The sequence below is a fragment of the Electrophorus electricus genome, chromosome 8 (genome assembly GCF_041902795.1).
Source record: "Electrophorus electricus isolate QZ-2024a chromosome 8, ASM4190279v1, whole genome shotgun sequence".
Lineage (NCBI taxonomy): Eukaryota > Metazoa > Chordata > Actinopteri > Gymnotiformes > Gymnotidae > Electrophorus > Electrophorus electricus.
Window position 1 is genome coordinate 30,551,046 of NC_137504.1, and position 17,728 is coordinate 30,568,773.

Sequence of the window (17,728 nt, forward strand, 5' to 3'; positions counted from 1 at the left end):
CATGAGACCAGACAATGTGCTGGAAACATCAAAGCAGGAGGTCATGCTGGAGCTCACTGTGTCCTGTGAGAAGAGGATGGAAGAGGCCGATGGAATTAACCAAGCAAAGTACACATATTTGGTGGAAGAGTAAAGAGTAAAGCTGTAGCTCTACAGCTTTGTCTCTAAGGCCTGTGATCTCTGTATAACGCCTACAGTCTCTTTGTAAGGCCTACTCACACCCAGCAGTGAGGCAGCAGAAAAGGCCTCATTCTACTGGAACATAAGATGGGGACTGATCACTCGCAGCTGGGTGACCTGAGAGAGGTTGTCTGATGTCTAAAAAACTCTTATCCCATCATTGATGTTAAAAAAAGATCAAAACCAAGATCTCACAGAAAACATGCAACCCACTGGACTGACATTTAGAACATAGTGTAATTTAGTCACAGCTGATTGACATCTGATTATATCGGTCTTATTCTGATTATGGTGGTCAGGTTGAGTTAATAAGGAGTTAACAGGAAGCTTTCACTTTCGTGCTAAATTTGAAATACATCACGGTTTTCACCTTCACTATAACTATGATGATACATATTATCATTTAAAAAGACAGTATAAAAACTACTTATCTACTAATTAAAGTGATTTGCTTCACTTACTGCACCCTTACATTTCAGTTACTTTCGATGTCACTTTGAAGCGTGTTCAGTTAGTTCAAACTGTATACTGCCCTTACTTTTGTACTCACGTCTTGCAACATCACACTTTTGTTACAAATCTTACATGCATCACTGATCACTTCTCTTTCACTATCACTATGATAACACATATTTGACACATATTTAAAAAATAAAATAAAATAAATAAATCCTTCTAGAACTGAACCAATTACCTTCCAATTTATTTGAAAATGTCCATATTTTATACTGGTGATCAGCGACCTGTTCATACAAATTTTCTCTGGTTCTACAAGAATCTGGCTCTATAGGGAAGATCTGCAGCCTTACATGCTGAGTCAGACCAGATTTAACCACTGTGAATGCAGAAATCACATAGATATATGTTTAGTTGTATTATAGGCAGTTTTGTGCTCAGTGGTAGTTGGATCTTGATCTTTGTTCAGATGGTTTCATATTTTTATTTGAGCAGGCTGTTCTTTAAGCTCATACACATTTAAAGACTCAGTATTCATTCATTTGCTGCTCATACAAATGAAAAAAAGATACACCATTTATTTGTTCAACAACACATCCAGCTCTGAAAGCAGAGAAGGAAAACATTTGTAGCCTTTCAATAAGAATTAAAGGAGCCATTACTTACCACACCTGCTCTTTGCTGTGACTGTGAAAGAGTACCGGAGTCTATCAGGTGTCAATGTGCACCACACTTTCATTTTCCATTTAACCCTCTCACTGCACCAGTGTTTCCCTTTTAGAAAACAGCCCTGGACTGCGTGCTCTGACCATGTGTCCATGTTTCAGTGACTTGTATGTTCAGGCTGAATGTTCGAAATTAACCGTTATAGTGCATGGCAAAAATAATAATCAAAGAAATAAAATCCAGTCTTACACGTGGACTCGTTTAAGTTGTGCCTATGTTTGTCCACGGCTCGCTTAAGTGGTGTGTATTAAACATCAGTATTCACACCACCTGGGGGTTATTATGCTATTATGTTTTGTTCTATTTACGATCTGTATACTTTCATGGCTGTTGTCGGTCATTGTTATATCACCTGGCTCTTGCTGTAGTTATTACACTTTTTTTTGTTCGGTTTCGTTTTCTTTACTTTCATCAAAGATTTCAGTTGGAGACCTGCGTCCCTGCTTCCTTTCACATTCTTCGCCTGTGATAAGCAACAATTCATTTGTTTATTATCTGCTAGTAACACAGCTTAATTTCATTTGGATTGCAGCTGCAGTTAGATTTTGAACTATTAATACTTTTTAAAAAATTATGTGGTATACCTGCCTGATAGTTGGTGATTGGGATTGGGGGAGTGGCTTTGAGGATGAGTGGGGTGTGCATGTGTCGCTGTGCATGTGCGTGTACACTTGTCTAGGCGTGTCCCCCTAGCTGGATTTTTCACCACTTTTCACATACTATTATGTATGGTCCAAGTTGTGGGAATTATTTTTTTTTAATTATGCCCAGGGCCTATATGGGGTCTAGGCCTGGTGGCTTTAATATCTAGGCCTTGGACCTCTCTACCTTATTCAGCTTTAATGTATGTTCAGACATAGTGTCACATGGTGTGCAGAAACAGCAACCTCTCATGCCTTCGCTCTTAGTGTTGCCAGTCTTCTCACAGATGTAAGCAAGCTATACCTTACAAAGATGAAAAAGATCCCACACAGGTCACTTCACAGGTGTAGGCAAGATGTACCTTACAAGAATGAGAATAATTCTACACCCTACAATGATGAAAAGATCCCACACAGCACAATAACAATAATAAACTCTATTACAAAGTACCAATTCCCTGTAACAAGCTATAAGGTACAGGAAAATCAATTAATTAACATTTTAATGTAACATTAATATTTTAATTGTTTGTGTCGATCTTAAACACCCAAAATATAAAAACATATATTCTCAAAGTAATGTAATCTCAATGCTAGACTACTGTAACTCACTACTTGCTGGTCTTCCTCTAAGAGCCATCGGACTTCTCCAACTTGTCCAGAATGCAGAAACATGACTGGTCTTCAGTCTTCCGAAGTTCACATGTCAGTCCACCGCTGTGCTTCCTTCATTGGCTTCCAGTAGCTGCACGCATCAGATGTAAAACCTTGATGCTTGCCTACAAAGCTAAAAATGGACCAACCCCTCCATACATGATGTCAATGGTCAACGCCCAATCCGTAGCTCGAGCACTTCGAACCTCAAGTACAGCTCAGCTTGAAATTCCATGCTTCAAGTCTCATGAAAGACAAGCCTCGAGACTGTTCTCTTTCCTGGATCCTAGATGGTGGAAACAATGTCCAGACAGCAGAGTCCCTTGCAATCTTCAAACACAGACTGAAGACCCATCTATTTGTAAAATATTTAAATGACCACTGACCCTATGTTGACTAACTGAAACTAGTACTTATTGTAGGGTATTGTTTATTACACTGATGTTGTCTGCTCCTTTGTTGACTAACAAACTCTAGGACTTGTTTATTGCACTTATTGTTGTCTGAGATAGAGCTTAGGTATTTTGCAATTCTAGGTATCAGCATTGATCCCTGTATTTCTACAGCATTCTAGATCGTTGGTATATTGGACTCTAACCTACTGTACTGGCTAGGATGTACTCTGAGTAAATGACGAAGCACTTTTGTAAGTTGCTGTGGATAAGAGCATCTGCTAAATGCCATAAATGTAAATGTAAATATATTCTGATTTTACCACATTCTCTCCCCTTAAATGCTCATTAACCAAGGTAATTTTAAATAGTACATTAAATTCAAATGACTGAAAAGTAAATTACTGAAAAAGAAAATATAATAACATATTTTAACCAGTCTCAGTAATTCCCCCAAGAGAGATGAAAAATCCTCTTCGTAAGAGTCAGAATGAGTGAGGGAAAATTCCTGTCTTATCATTTTTTTGTGTGCACAATAGTGGATTCATCACCTGTGTTCAGCAAAACACATACATGTTTAGATATAATTATTGAAAAACATTCTGTTATATAAATATATTTGAGTATGAATTATCAACCCTTTTGTTAATGTGTGAATTCTATAGTCATTTGCATTGTTGATTGAATATCTGTTTTGTTTAAATCAGTAAGTAGAAGTATACTGTCACCCAGAAGACTACCCTGAAACTATTACATCACGAGGATTAACTTATATTAAGTGGCTGATTTTAAAAGGACAGATTGCCTTTCCACTGAGAGCAGTTATGTTCAGTCCTGTTCAAATGTTCAGCCATGTCAAAACAGCAGCTTCCTGCTTTCAGTGCAGGACTGTACTGATAAATGTGAAATGGATTGTGAATTACTTTGAAGTAATATAATTCTTTTTATACCAATATGATTTATGAATGTGGGTGGGGTCTGGAATGGAGGTGTGGTTTGCACTCATAGACTTACCTAGGACCACTTTTTGATTAAAAAATGTAAAAGATAAGCTCAATAATATGTAAAGAGATGATGGGTGAGTTTAGCAATGACTTGTTTCCTGGGATGAAACTTACAGCCAAGATTGCATTTATAGTATGTATATTGTATGTGCTTAAATGCTATTTATCAGCTTAATATAAATAAATGTTAATATCTAATATTTTTCTTATCTGTCACAGTAGGACAGTCATCCAGCAGGAGGGACATGCCCACTCCTGCCCAGGACCACACCACACCACACACCTGCTGCACTCACAATCATCCGCTTACTAACCCAGTGCACTTGATCCTTATTTCCCTGTTTTGTTATTTAAGCCCGCAGGTACCTAAAGTCAACGCTGCGCATTAGTGGACCGTTGACCCGTACACTTGAGCAGCATCAATGCTGACTTCATCATGTACTTAGTTTGCCTTTTTCTCACTGCTTTGCAGTCTTGGAACCACGGACAATAAAAACCTCTTCATTGCAACGTTGCCTCTTGCTCCTTCTGTGCCGTCACTGTCACATTATCCAGTTATGTTTTTGCTTAGCCTAGAGAAAAACATGCACTTCTTGAAAATAAGACTTATATTATTTAGAAACATTAAATTGAGACTGTAAGAAATAAATAATAGTGAGTTTTACTAGGCTCCTTCTAACAGGATGCATATGATTTACTGAGTATAAACATAGCCCTGGGTAGTGTCCCCTTGTATTCATGGTTGGAATACTTTTGGAAAACTGCTTTGACCCACCCTCCCTTCAACATACCTATTCCCAATAACTGCCTATTTTGTTCTGTATTTACACAGCCAAATCTCACTGGTATAAATATCAGAATTAGAAACATATTTCCTGATCTTTACAGTAACATTACAGTAACTAACTGATATTAACTATAACTTAGAATAGGATGATTGTCTCTCAGTGACACTTTTCTCACTAGCCATGCAGGACAGCCATGCTCACAAAGTCTGCTGTGCTAGAGTGCAGAGGGCCCGCAACTAACTCTGCCCCAGGCCGGTGACACACAGTAACTCACGGTAACCACAGAGTCATTTCCAGGCTGACAGTGGATTGTGCAGGAGCTCGAAACCTTTCTTGGACACATGAAGTGAATCCACAGAACAGGAGAGACTAGCCTGGCACATGCGTCCTCCTCCCCCTAACTCTCTACCACTGTGAATCTTTGTGGTATGACCTTTTCAAAAGCAAAAGGGCTGTGATTGCTTCCTTAAATGCAGTAAAGAAAGGCTGTGGCTGTCGTGATTGCTTTAAAAACACGATGCAGAATCAATAATATATAATAAACACAAGGCTCAGAAACAAAACATGGAATTAAAATTCTGTAGAATCGTTGACAAGAAGCAACTGATCTTCATTAAAGATGAAGCTATCATGGATACCGATAGCGAATGCTGGGGGAACTATCTTTCAAAATGTAATAGATTACAGTTTACTTTTCATTTTCAATAAACATATTAAAATGATTTGCAACATTACTTCCTGTAGTAAAAATTAAAGTAAATTTTGTAAGTACATTTTGAAATGATGAGCTGTAGCTAGGCAATTAGATTAGGCTGATATTACCAACATACCTAATGATACATTGTGTTGTTTTTCTAAAAGTGGCATTTCATCATAACTATTGGAAGCAGGAAGATATGTGGCACCAATTTCACCTCCTCCACCCCTCCCTTCTGTAAAACCAGAAATAGAAAAAAATGTAATGCATTTATAAAGTTGTTTCTATATGAGGTTGGTTGGTATGCATTTACATGTTAAACACCAAAGAAGGGAGAGGTACCCATTTCTGGAACTAACAGAGCTTGTTTTACTAGATAGTTGCTAGGCTGGTTAATTTTGTTTGGTTATGACAGCAGAAACAATGTTACTATGAACTATTAAAAATTACTTGTTGCTCCTTTACCTCCTTTTTAAATAAAATTACTGCAAATGTAGCTACTCACTAGTACGACGTATTGTTTGGCACAGTACAGACACACCTGTTTTCTGAAAGAAATGGGCCAGAACCTGCCTGCTATCTTTTTGCTAGCTCTCTCTTTCCACTGCTTTAATTTTCTCATATGCTGATTTTGTTTTTTCAACCACGTCTGATAATGGCTCTATAGTGAACAACATAGAAGTTAGGTATTAGATCTGTGTGCTGGAGGATCATACCCCTTTTGCTTGTAACAAACCTGTCATGGAAGACAAAATATGGTGTTATTAACCTCTATGATAACAGAAAGTATAAAAATTAGAAATCAAATTCAAATTATTTCTGAGGCTATTGGAAGCCCCCTCCCACCAAAGGAGGTCCCAGGATAATCAAGTCCACATGTACCTGCTGTCCCACACCCCTGGAAGTAGGGATGCACACAGTATATTGTAGTGTCAGTGGTAGAGAATATGCAGAAAATATTTTCCGCTACAGCAGCAGATCTTTATTTTCAACAGCACTGCTTTTAACATGGTGTGCATACAACAAACAAGCAGGCAGAACAGGGTTATTGTAATGGTGGGATATAAAACACTAAACTGCTAATTAATCAAGTCAGTACATCAATTCACATAACACTCTTGGAACCTTCGAACCCTATGGAATTAATGCTATGATTTAAACATCCACTTTTACATATATAAACTGGTTTCTCCTACTGCTAATTCAGAAGCACTTTGCTTGCACCGTTGAAGGACCTCTGTCCCATTTCTCTAAAAGCATTGTGTACTTCATTACAATTTTGAAAATATCTCTCTTTACCCAATAGATTATTGCCTACCCACCCTCCCTCCCACCCTCCATTAAAAATAATCATAATAACCAAACTGCATGTTCTCAGATAGAGTGTAGCATGTGATTTCTGTAAGCAAGAGTTTTCCTCGGCCTATGTCTGCACATTCTGTGCAGTCGCTGGCTAGAACAGAAGAAAATCAGGAGTGTACTATTTCTAGCATAGAACTATAGCAATTATGACCATAACTCAGTTCAACTAGCTTTCTTAGTAAGGCTAATATCCAACTTACATGAAAAATATACTGTGTTCACAAGTATTACGTTAGCAAGAAGCAGCTAGAGATTGTTATACCTGGCACACACTGTTGGCATCATTCCTGAAAGACCATCAGCTGAATGAGTCCTGAGCTGAATGGAACTTGTCAGTGTGTACAGAAGAAGTTGTAAGCATGGTGACCAAATCAATAACTAAGTGGGTTACAGTAAAGGAGGATAAACCTGTTGTGTTGTGGCAATGTATGCATGAATGTCTGTATAAGGTATACTGTAAAACATAACAGAAGCGACAAAGAAAGGAGTTGGACAGAAATTGAGAGAGTTATCCACCATGTTTGTTTAGATCTATAGTCAATTTAATTCTCAAGAAACTCCCTCTGGGTTTTGAGAATAGGAAAAAATTGGTCAGCAGTTGAAAAATGACATAGTTGTGGGGCGTCTTCCTCATCTTTTGAGGGGTGGTGGTTGAGTTGCACTTGTGGTTTGAAGGGTACATGATGTGGTGCAGCCTTTTAGCAGTGCTTTCAAATATATGGAGGACCAATCCAATTTTTTTGCTTTATAGCATCTTAAATCCCAGTGAAGGGAATGCAGTAGTAGAGTGATTTTGGAGAACACATGAAGCTTGAATACTGAAGTGGATCTATATTTTGAATCATCTACAAGGATATAGAGGAATGTTTACCCACTAATAAAAATTAATAGTGGTGTAGAGATTTTTCCTCTTCAAATATTTGCTGTAGGTTGGCAGGATGTCCCTTTAAGGTTGTGAGATACCAACCAGGGGTGCATTCCCGATAATGATTACTCTTAACTGTGACTTAGGCAGGGAGGGAGCAAAACAAAAGTGCTGATGAGGAGTGTCTTCATTCCGCATTTCATAAAGACAAACAAAATTGGCATACTTCTAATGAGTCCCCCACTGATGTAGAAAGGGGAGCCAAATCTGAATGTCTTAATTATTTCACTGGATTATCTTCCTTCACAGTTTGTGTGGGTCACATTGACATATTTGCTAAAACAATCACTATGTCCTGATGTGAAAGTTAACCCCCACCCCCCCAACCCAGGATCCTAGTCTTGGCAGCAACCACATAGGTTGAATACAGGGCTGGAATGCAGAGGAAAAGAAGGATGAAGGGCCTGGTAGAATATTCAAGAAACTCTATCCTCAATCTTACCAACTACTTCTGTAAGGAAAGAATGAGTGGAAAACAAGGCATGTGAGGATATTGCCTCACCTAGAGAGCAAGTATAGAGAGATCATACCCCTTATTGTATGTCTGTGGAGAGCTTGCATGGTGCAGAGAACCCTTCTATTTCACCCAATATGATGCCTTCTGTAGGTAGGATGCAAACCACTGCCACAATGTCATGTTCTAGCAAGACAAGAGAGTGCCTCCAATTTACATAAAAAAAGTACAAAGTTAATAACCATGCCACCCTGGGAATTAATCAGTTAGCCTTATGATATAACATTAGAAGCAACAATACTTCCCACACAAGTCTTCCAACTAAATGAAAGACAAACAGAGATGGAAGATTCTGCAGAATTCATTAACTGGTTTATTTAATATCTCTCTTATAAAATGTGCAATGAAATATAATTCTTTATGAACAATAAAAACAGCACACCTGCATGAAGTTGGGCTTTAGATAAGGTAATTGATCTGTACAAATCAACTTAGAATGATTATCTCAATGTGTGATTATCCACAAATGGTGGCAACTCTTGTACCTGCACAAAAAGAAAAACAAGAGTTAGAATTCTAATATCTACTGGCTTCAAAAGTATATCACAACACACACTCACACAGTAATGCAGTTCATTATTTCCAAACTTCAGTAAAGTGCACAGAAGGTTAAATTTAAATGATTTAAATGAACTGTTCACTTGATAAAGACATGATTAAACCAGAAACCAAACAAAAACAAGATAATAGCAAATACAGAAAAGAAGAAAAAACAAACAGAGAAAGCTGAGTAAAATTCTTCAAAATGCAAAAGGGATAGCACTTGCCTGCTAAACATTAAAATGCCTTAAAGGCTTAATCATTCTGATTACAAAAGGAAGTACAGGAAGAATATGAAATCTGAGTAACAAAACCAAAAAGTGTGGTTTGTGCTAATGTACAAATGTACTAATGTAATGGACACCACACTGATTACAGTTTTTAACTTTTTTTAACAGTTAATTCAATCTCAACTCATAAAAATCACAAGTTCTGCAATGTAGTAAATGATCATCTAACAAAAATTAAAAATACCAGCCATGAACCACATTCATGCATATTAATATTATTTTTGCTAACTAGACAGCAGTTGGGTTTCTATGGCTGATTCACCACTGACAAAGATACTTAAACAAAAAAACAAAGATCATTCTTACCTAATTTATGGTGTCCAATCCTGGATCACATACAATGTTATAACATGTAGCCAAAAATAAGCACATTATCAACTATCAACAACAGATTTATGAGACAGTTACCTTAATTCCTTTTCCATTTTACCTTGAAAGTTAGAAAAATGTAGTAACATGCTACATTTACTCCGCAACATTTACTTAAGTACTTTTTGGACCAAATTGTACTTTTAATATTTGGTTATTCCTTTTACTCAAGTACATTTGCGAGGTCAAAAATGTATTTTTACTCTGCTATACTCGTCAACGTTCCTACAGCTACATTTTAAAAATAATTTTTAATTTTTGTACACAACCTGTCTAGTGTGGGAGGGTTAGTGAAACCCTAAAGGTGATCATTGAGTGCCAACACTTTGCTTTAGTAAGTTAAACCAGTGGACAGTAGACCGACAATGAACAGCGGATAGGCACGTTTTACAGCGTGAGACTTAAATGACATTTATGAAAAGCAGCTCGCAATATATTCTTTTCTTTAGGGATCACATATCTGTGTGTGAAATGGGTGCACTCTCCTAATATGCTAACTACCTACATAGCTATAAACTACAAGCATTAGAAAAAGCATCTGAACTGATGCTTGCCCCATTCTGAGGCATATTTTCAATATTATAAAGATTATAATGGTTTCAAGGTTATAAACATTAAGATTTGTTATTGATTTCATACATTTAAATTTCTTTTGACCAAATGCAGGCTCTGTTGGTAGCTAGGCAACATAGGATATCTAACTAGCTGCTTTGGATAATCGGTCACCTAATTTCAAGGCAAATAACAAACAGTAAGATGTCTAGTAAGTTACCTTTGGCAAGAACTTGGAATATTCCCTGTATTAATGTATTAATCTGTATTAATCACAAAGTGACTGTATTAATCATGAAGTGATCACCAAGTCCAATGCGATACTTGTGTCTTATGTTATATGCACAATATTTAGCCAATATGAAACATCTCAGCTTAAACATAACACATGAACACATGAGCTAAGAATGACAAACCCTGAGCAAAGAAAACAGCTGTTTATTATGGATTTTAGCATGCAGAATACAAATGTTTTCAGTTGTTGTTTTTTTTTACCCATTATATTTACATCTACATGTATCGCATTTAACAAATATGATCTACCAAATTGCTTTTAGCTGTCTACATAGAACAAATAGTTTAGAACTGATTACACTCACACCTCATTATGTATGGTAGGCCTATGGAAAATTGGCACCAAGGAAAGTGGTGCCCCTCTGTGTTGGCAGAGTATTACTGGACAGTGAAGAGGGTGTTTCTGAGACCAAATATTTGTGAGGGAGAGGGAGCTAAGGAATGTAATTCACAAACCTGTACACCTGGACCCTGACCACATCACTGTGCTACATTCAAGTAGGGTTCATCCCATCACAAAGGTCACAAATGCAGAAGAAAGATCTAAGTAGACATCTAAGTATGACATTTTGGGCAGAAGCAGCTTATAAGCAAGGAATGGAGGAGGAATGGTGTGAATGATATAAAGAGAGAGCAGGTTGTATTAATGGGAAGATCAGGGAGGAAGAGTGTAACTCTAAGTGATCTAAGTGATGCTCTGAGTACTGGAGAAGGATTACTGTCGAATCAGGTGTACCAGGTGAAAGCTGGCTCTTGTCCTGCTTTCTAGGAGGAAAGTGACTGAAGTTCAAAGCAATAGATGGGAACACTGGAATGAGGTATAAGCGTTACTGTTGGTCTGAAGCAAAGATGAAGAGTGAGAGGACAGTGACGGGGGTTCTGTTTGTTGGGAAAGAACTTTTAAAGATGTCCAGACCTTCTATGAAGTTAGCTATAGATCCAGGGGGATCCATATATGATATGTGACTGTTTGTTACACTAATGTGAAGTTTAGTGCTGAAGGATATTGTTCCAATGTGGAATTCAAATTATGAATTGTGAAGCTGGGACAGCACAAAGGGTATGAAACATTACTTCTTGGATAGAAGCAGACCTGTGCCACCTTCCATTCGTCCTTCTGTATTGAATGCAAGTTACCCCAAAAAAAAGAAGGCAAAAGAAAAGCCAAGAAGACATTTCTAATGACTTTTGAAGTAATATGCATAATTATAATGCAAAAGAGATTATAATATATTTTATATCAACAGTATCATAAAATATCAGTCTTTTTGAGATGAAACACTTAAAGAACAAAACCAAAGCACCATTGCTGGACTGCACAAGTTCTGAACTGCACATAAATTTAGGAAATAAAAATCAGAGAACCATGTTTGAGTCCTTGTACAATTTGATATGTGGTAAAATGAGAACATACATAATGGTACCAGTATCTACATTTTAAAAGAGTTTATTAATTAATTAGTTACTTTGTCCTAAACAAAGTAAACACCAATAATGAGGTGTCTTAATTGTATTTTCTTTTTCCCATGGTGCTCTGTTTTAAGGATGACTTTTACAGGAGAGGATACATTAGAAATTGTCACCCTGGGGAGACCCTTCCAGCTGGGAATGCTCTATGACAGCCGAAAGGATGCACTAGTACCAGGTATTACCCAACAGCAATGTTTTACTCAACGCATACTCCCTCTCCTCAAAACAGATAGTAATGTTTTTGTAGTGAGCCAACATGTGAACTGACAATGTCTTTTGAAAATATGTAGTTAAAACACTACAGGCATGAATCTAGAATTATAGCATATTTGACAATATTTGGTATATGTGAAGACTGCATTTTGTTGTTTTTTTTACTTGTACTGAGAAATGACAATAAAATGACTCTTTATCTTAAAATTCTTATGGTGTATTTTGACAAGATAACTTTGAAATGAAGACAACATAATTTATTCTTTCTGACCGATCACAGGAATCACACTTTGGGATCATGAACAATTGACAAACAGCACAGATGTTTGTCCTCAGCATAATACAGAATTCCAAGTCACAATGGTGGACTCCAATGAAGAAAAATGTAACAATCTAAAGGTTGAAGGTGGTCTCAAATTGAATGTTTTGGCTGGACTAATTCATTTAAATGGAGCAGCTAAGTATTTCAAGGATACAAAGAAATCTTTTAGACAAGAGGGGTTGACCCTGCACTATTGTTCAAACACCAAGTTTGCACAGTTGACAATGGATCATTTGGGAAGTGTGGCTCACTGTTCTGTCTTTGATAATAATATAGCAACACATGTGGTTACAGCAGTGCTATATGGAGCTAATGCCTACTTTGTGTTTGATAGATAGGTTTCTTCAGATGTGAAGAAACGAGATGTAAATGGAGACTTAAAGATTGTATTTGATAAACTCAAGGGTGTTTCTGCAGGTTCACAGGCAACATTAACCATGACTCAAAATGAAAGGATGGCACCTGAAAAATTGAATTGTACATTTTATGGTGATTTGAAGTTGTCCTCTAACCCAAACACTTTCAAAGATGCCATAAAGGTTTACACAGATCTATCCAAAATGCTTGGAGAGAATGCAGAATATGCAGTACCTCTCAAAGTGTGGCTTTACCCTCTTGTGAAAGTAGACTCGAGAGCACCCAAACCTGAGCGAAACATCAGCACAGAGATCATCAGAGCATTGGAGTGAGTAATTGAGACTTTAAATATCACAGAAATGAAATGTGGAGACCTTCTAGAAGATACAGTGACAAAATCATTCACAGCATTTCAAGATCAAGTGCTGGACTTTAAGAAGAACTGCTGTCATTACAAAGTGGATTTCATGACAAAACTTGGACACCTGCTGCCAAATGTTCGTGGAGGTAAAACAGACATTAGTGCTGTGACAGGTCTTCTGCATGGCCATGAAGAGTCTCCTTTTAAAACCAAGGATCTTCAGCAGTGGATAGAAGACAAAAAAAAATGAATCTAAAACAATTAAAGCTCTACTTAAGCAACTGGATGAAGCAGACATTAATAATGATCTAGACAGTCTACTAATGGATATGGAAGTAGAGAATTTAGTTTGTTACACTTTCACATCTCTGCACGAGCCAGACAGTGTCTTATACAAACAAAAGAAATACTTAAGACCCTCAGAAAAGAAGGAAACCAATAAGCCATCTGAATCTGGTTCCAAACACAAATCATGGCTGTCTGCAGACATTAAAAAGATCATGAAGAACAACTTGTGTCACTTTAAAACATTACAGAAAACACACAAGAGATCAGTATAATCACACAAAACTCATTGCTGTGTCAAAACAAGTGGATAATCATCCAGGTTCCTGCATTCTTCTCTGTGAAAATGGATCTGATGAAGCTCTGCATTTTCTTCCTCCATCAAAACCAGACTGTCCAATTATTGACTGCCTGACAGATAACAGTGTGACAATAAAGTAGGGCCCCTCATGTTCTGCCACAGTGGAGACCAGACTAATTATACAGAATCCAACAACAGGAGCAATGGAATGTTCAGCCTGTACTGAAGAATCAAGATCACATTACTCTGATTGATCTGGAATACAGCACTGTTTATGAGATTAAATGTGTATCAGTGGGCAAGTTGGGCTACACAGTTGAAAGTGATGTGCTCTGTCTTAGAGTTATAGACAAGGACCTAATCAGGGCTACACAGGTAGTCATTGATAATTTAAGGGAAGCTGAAGGGAAATGCAGAGAGCTCCTAAAGGACACTAATCAAACAGCTTTAGTGCCGTTGCAGAAGAAGATCCAAACCATGCTACAGGGTTATCTAGAATATGTGCAAGATTTTAAGGACAAACATGATTCCCTGATCTTATCTATCCAAGCATGTAAAAAAGAAGAAAGACAGTCTCTTGATCTTCATAAGAAGTCTCCTTTCAACAACAGTGCCATCAGCCAGTGACTAGAGTTCAAAGAACAGGAATTTAAAACTGTATGTGCCTTTCTCCATTTTAGAAAAATGGAACTGAAATAAATGAGAAATTGGCTGTAGTCTTGACAGACTGTAAAATTAATAATGTGGTTTGTTACACATTCACAAGACTTGGACAGCCAGATCCATTGCTCTCTCAGCAAGAAACTTTTCTGAAGAGGAAAACTCCTGAGATGTCTGGTCCTGACTGCCAGCAGCAGACTTGGATGACAGATGACATCAGAAAAACTATGAGGGAACATTTTAAGATATTTGAAAACCTGATGAAATCATGCAATAATCTGACAACAAAATTCTTGGTTACATCAAAGGATCATCAGCTTCACCCCGGTTCCTGCATTCTGCTCTGTGAAAATGGATCTGATCAAGCTGTTTGCTTTGTTCCTCCACCAAAACTAATTATTAGACATATCAAAGACAACACTGTCACAGTTGAGCTGGGTCTTTCATGTTCTGTTGCAGAAGAAGTATTGTACAAGATGACGCAACAGGATGAGTGGATATATCATTCTGTGCAACCAAATGAAGATACAGTCACACTGAATGATTTAACATCAGACACTGCATATGAAGTTAAATGTAAAGTAGTAGGAAATCAAGACTACAGAATGGAGAGTGACATTTGCATAATTCAGCCTATTCAACAAATGTCCAGTTATTTCTGCCTTTTGTCTGACAACACTCTGATTTGTCATTTGGACTTTCTGAGGATCCTCCATGAACAAATATCAAATCTAAGGGAGGTGTCTGCAGTGGAGGTCGCTGATGCTATTCTGGTTTTCTGCTGTGTTGTTTGAAGTGTTGGAACAGACATTGAAACAGCGCTACATAAACTAAATCGTAAATCAGCTAAGCAGTTTATTAAGTCTACATATTTTTTTATGTATAGAGTAAGGCCGGCCATAAATGATCAATACAATATCTACCAAGACTCCTCACATTAGCTGAAATTCATATAAAATATAGAACCCCATATAAACCTATATATTTCCTATACATACATACCTATCGCTAATTTGTTTTCATATAAGACAAAAAAGACTATTAATTGTACATGTACATGTTGAATTCACAAACTCATGAGATGAAATAATAATAATAATAATAATAATAATAATAATAATAACAACACAAATAATAATTATTATTAATATTAAGAGACTAATAATGTATAACGATACTCATATAACCAGAAATTTATGTATTGTTATATGAAGACAAATCCAGAAATTGGGACCAAGGTTTAGGAAATTGATGTTTTTATTTACTTACAAGTACACCTGGGTGGGCATCATGGACATCTGCTCATCATGGACATCTACTTTTTTGTTGGAAAGAATCACCATAGGAAAAAGGTAAAAGCTCAGAAGAGAAATGCAGCCTTTAAACATTAAAAAACAGACAAGAACAAGATGATGAGTAAAAACCAAGTCAAGACAATAAAAATAATGGAATGTCTGAAACAAGAGAACAGGAATCAGGCACAAGTGATATGTAACAAAAATAAAAGCAGAAATAATTGACCCAAACTATTTACTCCCTGGAAGATAGTCTTTCTTTTAGATAATTTTCCTTGCATTTTAAAAATAGCAATGCTTCATGATAATTATAAACAAGTGTATACAGTGAAACACCCGGATAATCAACATGTTTTTTTACTTCAAGTAAAAGCCTCATCTTGCAAACTGAAGATTCAAGGTACAGTGAACCTCAGGAAATAAACCATTAATTTATATAAGTATTATATATTTTCATTTTGTAATGATGAATGGTAAGGAGGCAGACGCATGCGCAGAGAAGAGCGAGATTTATTCAAGGCAAATCCAAAATCAGAGTCATAAAGGCAGTCCAGGGTCAAAGAGCCAACACATCGAGTACGGGGGTACATGAGCAAACAAAATAAACACACATGAAGCCAAATGGGAAAGCAAGCTATAACTAAGGCTAGAGAAAACTAAGGGCTACACGGAGTACCAACACAACCAACACAACCATACGAAATAAACATACAACCATTCAAATGAACAGCAAATCACTGGGATCCAGACAGGGTTTAAATACATGAACTTAATACTAGAAATGAGGGACACGTGTGGAAAATCAAACAAGGGGAGGAGAAAACAAAACTATGGAACAGAACTAAAAAAACACAGGACAGGGAAACCACAGAAGCTGGAACCTCATGACACATTTGCACCGCATAAAGCATATTTATTACAGGACATATATATACACACACACACACACACACACACACACACACACACACACACACACACACACACACACACACACACACACACACAAACAATGATTCTAAGAGTAAAGACCCTAAAAGCCCATAAAGATTTCACAACAAAGCTCCATGAACAAATACCAGCTCTAATGAAAGTGTCAAGAAAGGAGGAATTTGATTTCATTCTGGTTTTCTGCTCTGTGGTTTCACAAGCTGGAACTGACAAAGAAGCAGCTCTGCATGAACGTAATGGAGTATCAGGTAACATTCTGTAATGATTCTGGAGCCTTTATATATAATCATGAATGAAATATATATTTATTATGTTATGTTCTCATTTGGTTATTTGACATGTAAGGTTTGGACAATCTGATGTTATCAAGACAGATTATCTGTTTCGTTCTTTAATATAGAGTCAAAACCTGCAATTTTGGTGATGCTCCATCAAACATTTGACCCAGACAGCATTGTACCAGACAGCAGCAGATGGGTATCCAGGGAGAACATGATCACAGTGGACTGTCTGTTCCATGAGGATCAGGGACTGCTGCAATGTCAGAGAAATAATGAAGCACTATCCAGAGTTAAAAAGCATCTGGAATGTCAGGTAATTTTTTTCTTTCTTTTTTTTAATAGAAGTTTTATGTTTTAGGGAGTGACATCATTAAGCCATAGTTATTTTTAACCCTTTGCAGGTGACCCTCTCTAACTGACCTAATAACATAAACTGTTGTATATCTGCTGTCGAATCATGGATGCCTTGTTAAGTGGCTACCAAAACTTTTATTTTGATATCATTGGTTAGGAGGTTTGTGATATATATATATATATATATATATATATATATATATATATATATATATATATATATATATATATATATATATATATATATATATATATATTTTTTTTTTTTTTTTTTTTTTTTTTTTAAGTATATATTGTCTCTACTTTGTACCATAATCAAATGTTTGTTTCTTCTTTGAAATATGTCCACTGCCAAAACAAGGAATGCTCACATAGCAATAGAGCTGGTTTTGAGAGTATTTGAGGATTTATGTCCCAATCACACTGAGTGCATTATGGGTGATCAAATTCTTTCCCAGTAATGAAGTGACCTTATAACAGTGTGCTGTAGATTT

The 17,728-nt window shown here is 36.8% G+C and overlaps 1 protein-coding gene across 1 annotated transcript; it reads left to right on the plus strand.

The window, feature by feature from the left end:
• Window position 1: 1 nt before the first annotated feature.
• On the plus strand, window positions 2-13,078 carry LOC145659040 (cytolytic toxin-beta-like). The gene is made up of 4 exons (XM_081719810.1): window positions 2-108; window positions 11,929-12,029; window positions 12,348-12,629; window positions 12,807-13,078. The coding sequence occupies exons 1-4, from the start codon at window positions 2-4 to the stop codon at window positions 13,076-13,078; spliced, it is 762 nt and encodes a 253-aa protein (XP_081575936.1).
• The last annotated feature ends 4,650 nt before the right edge of the window (window positions 13,079-17,728 follow it).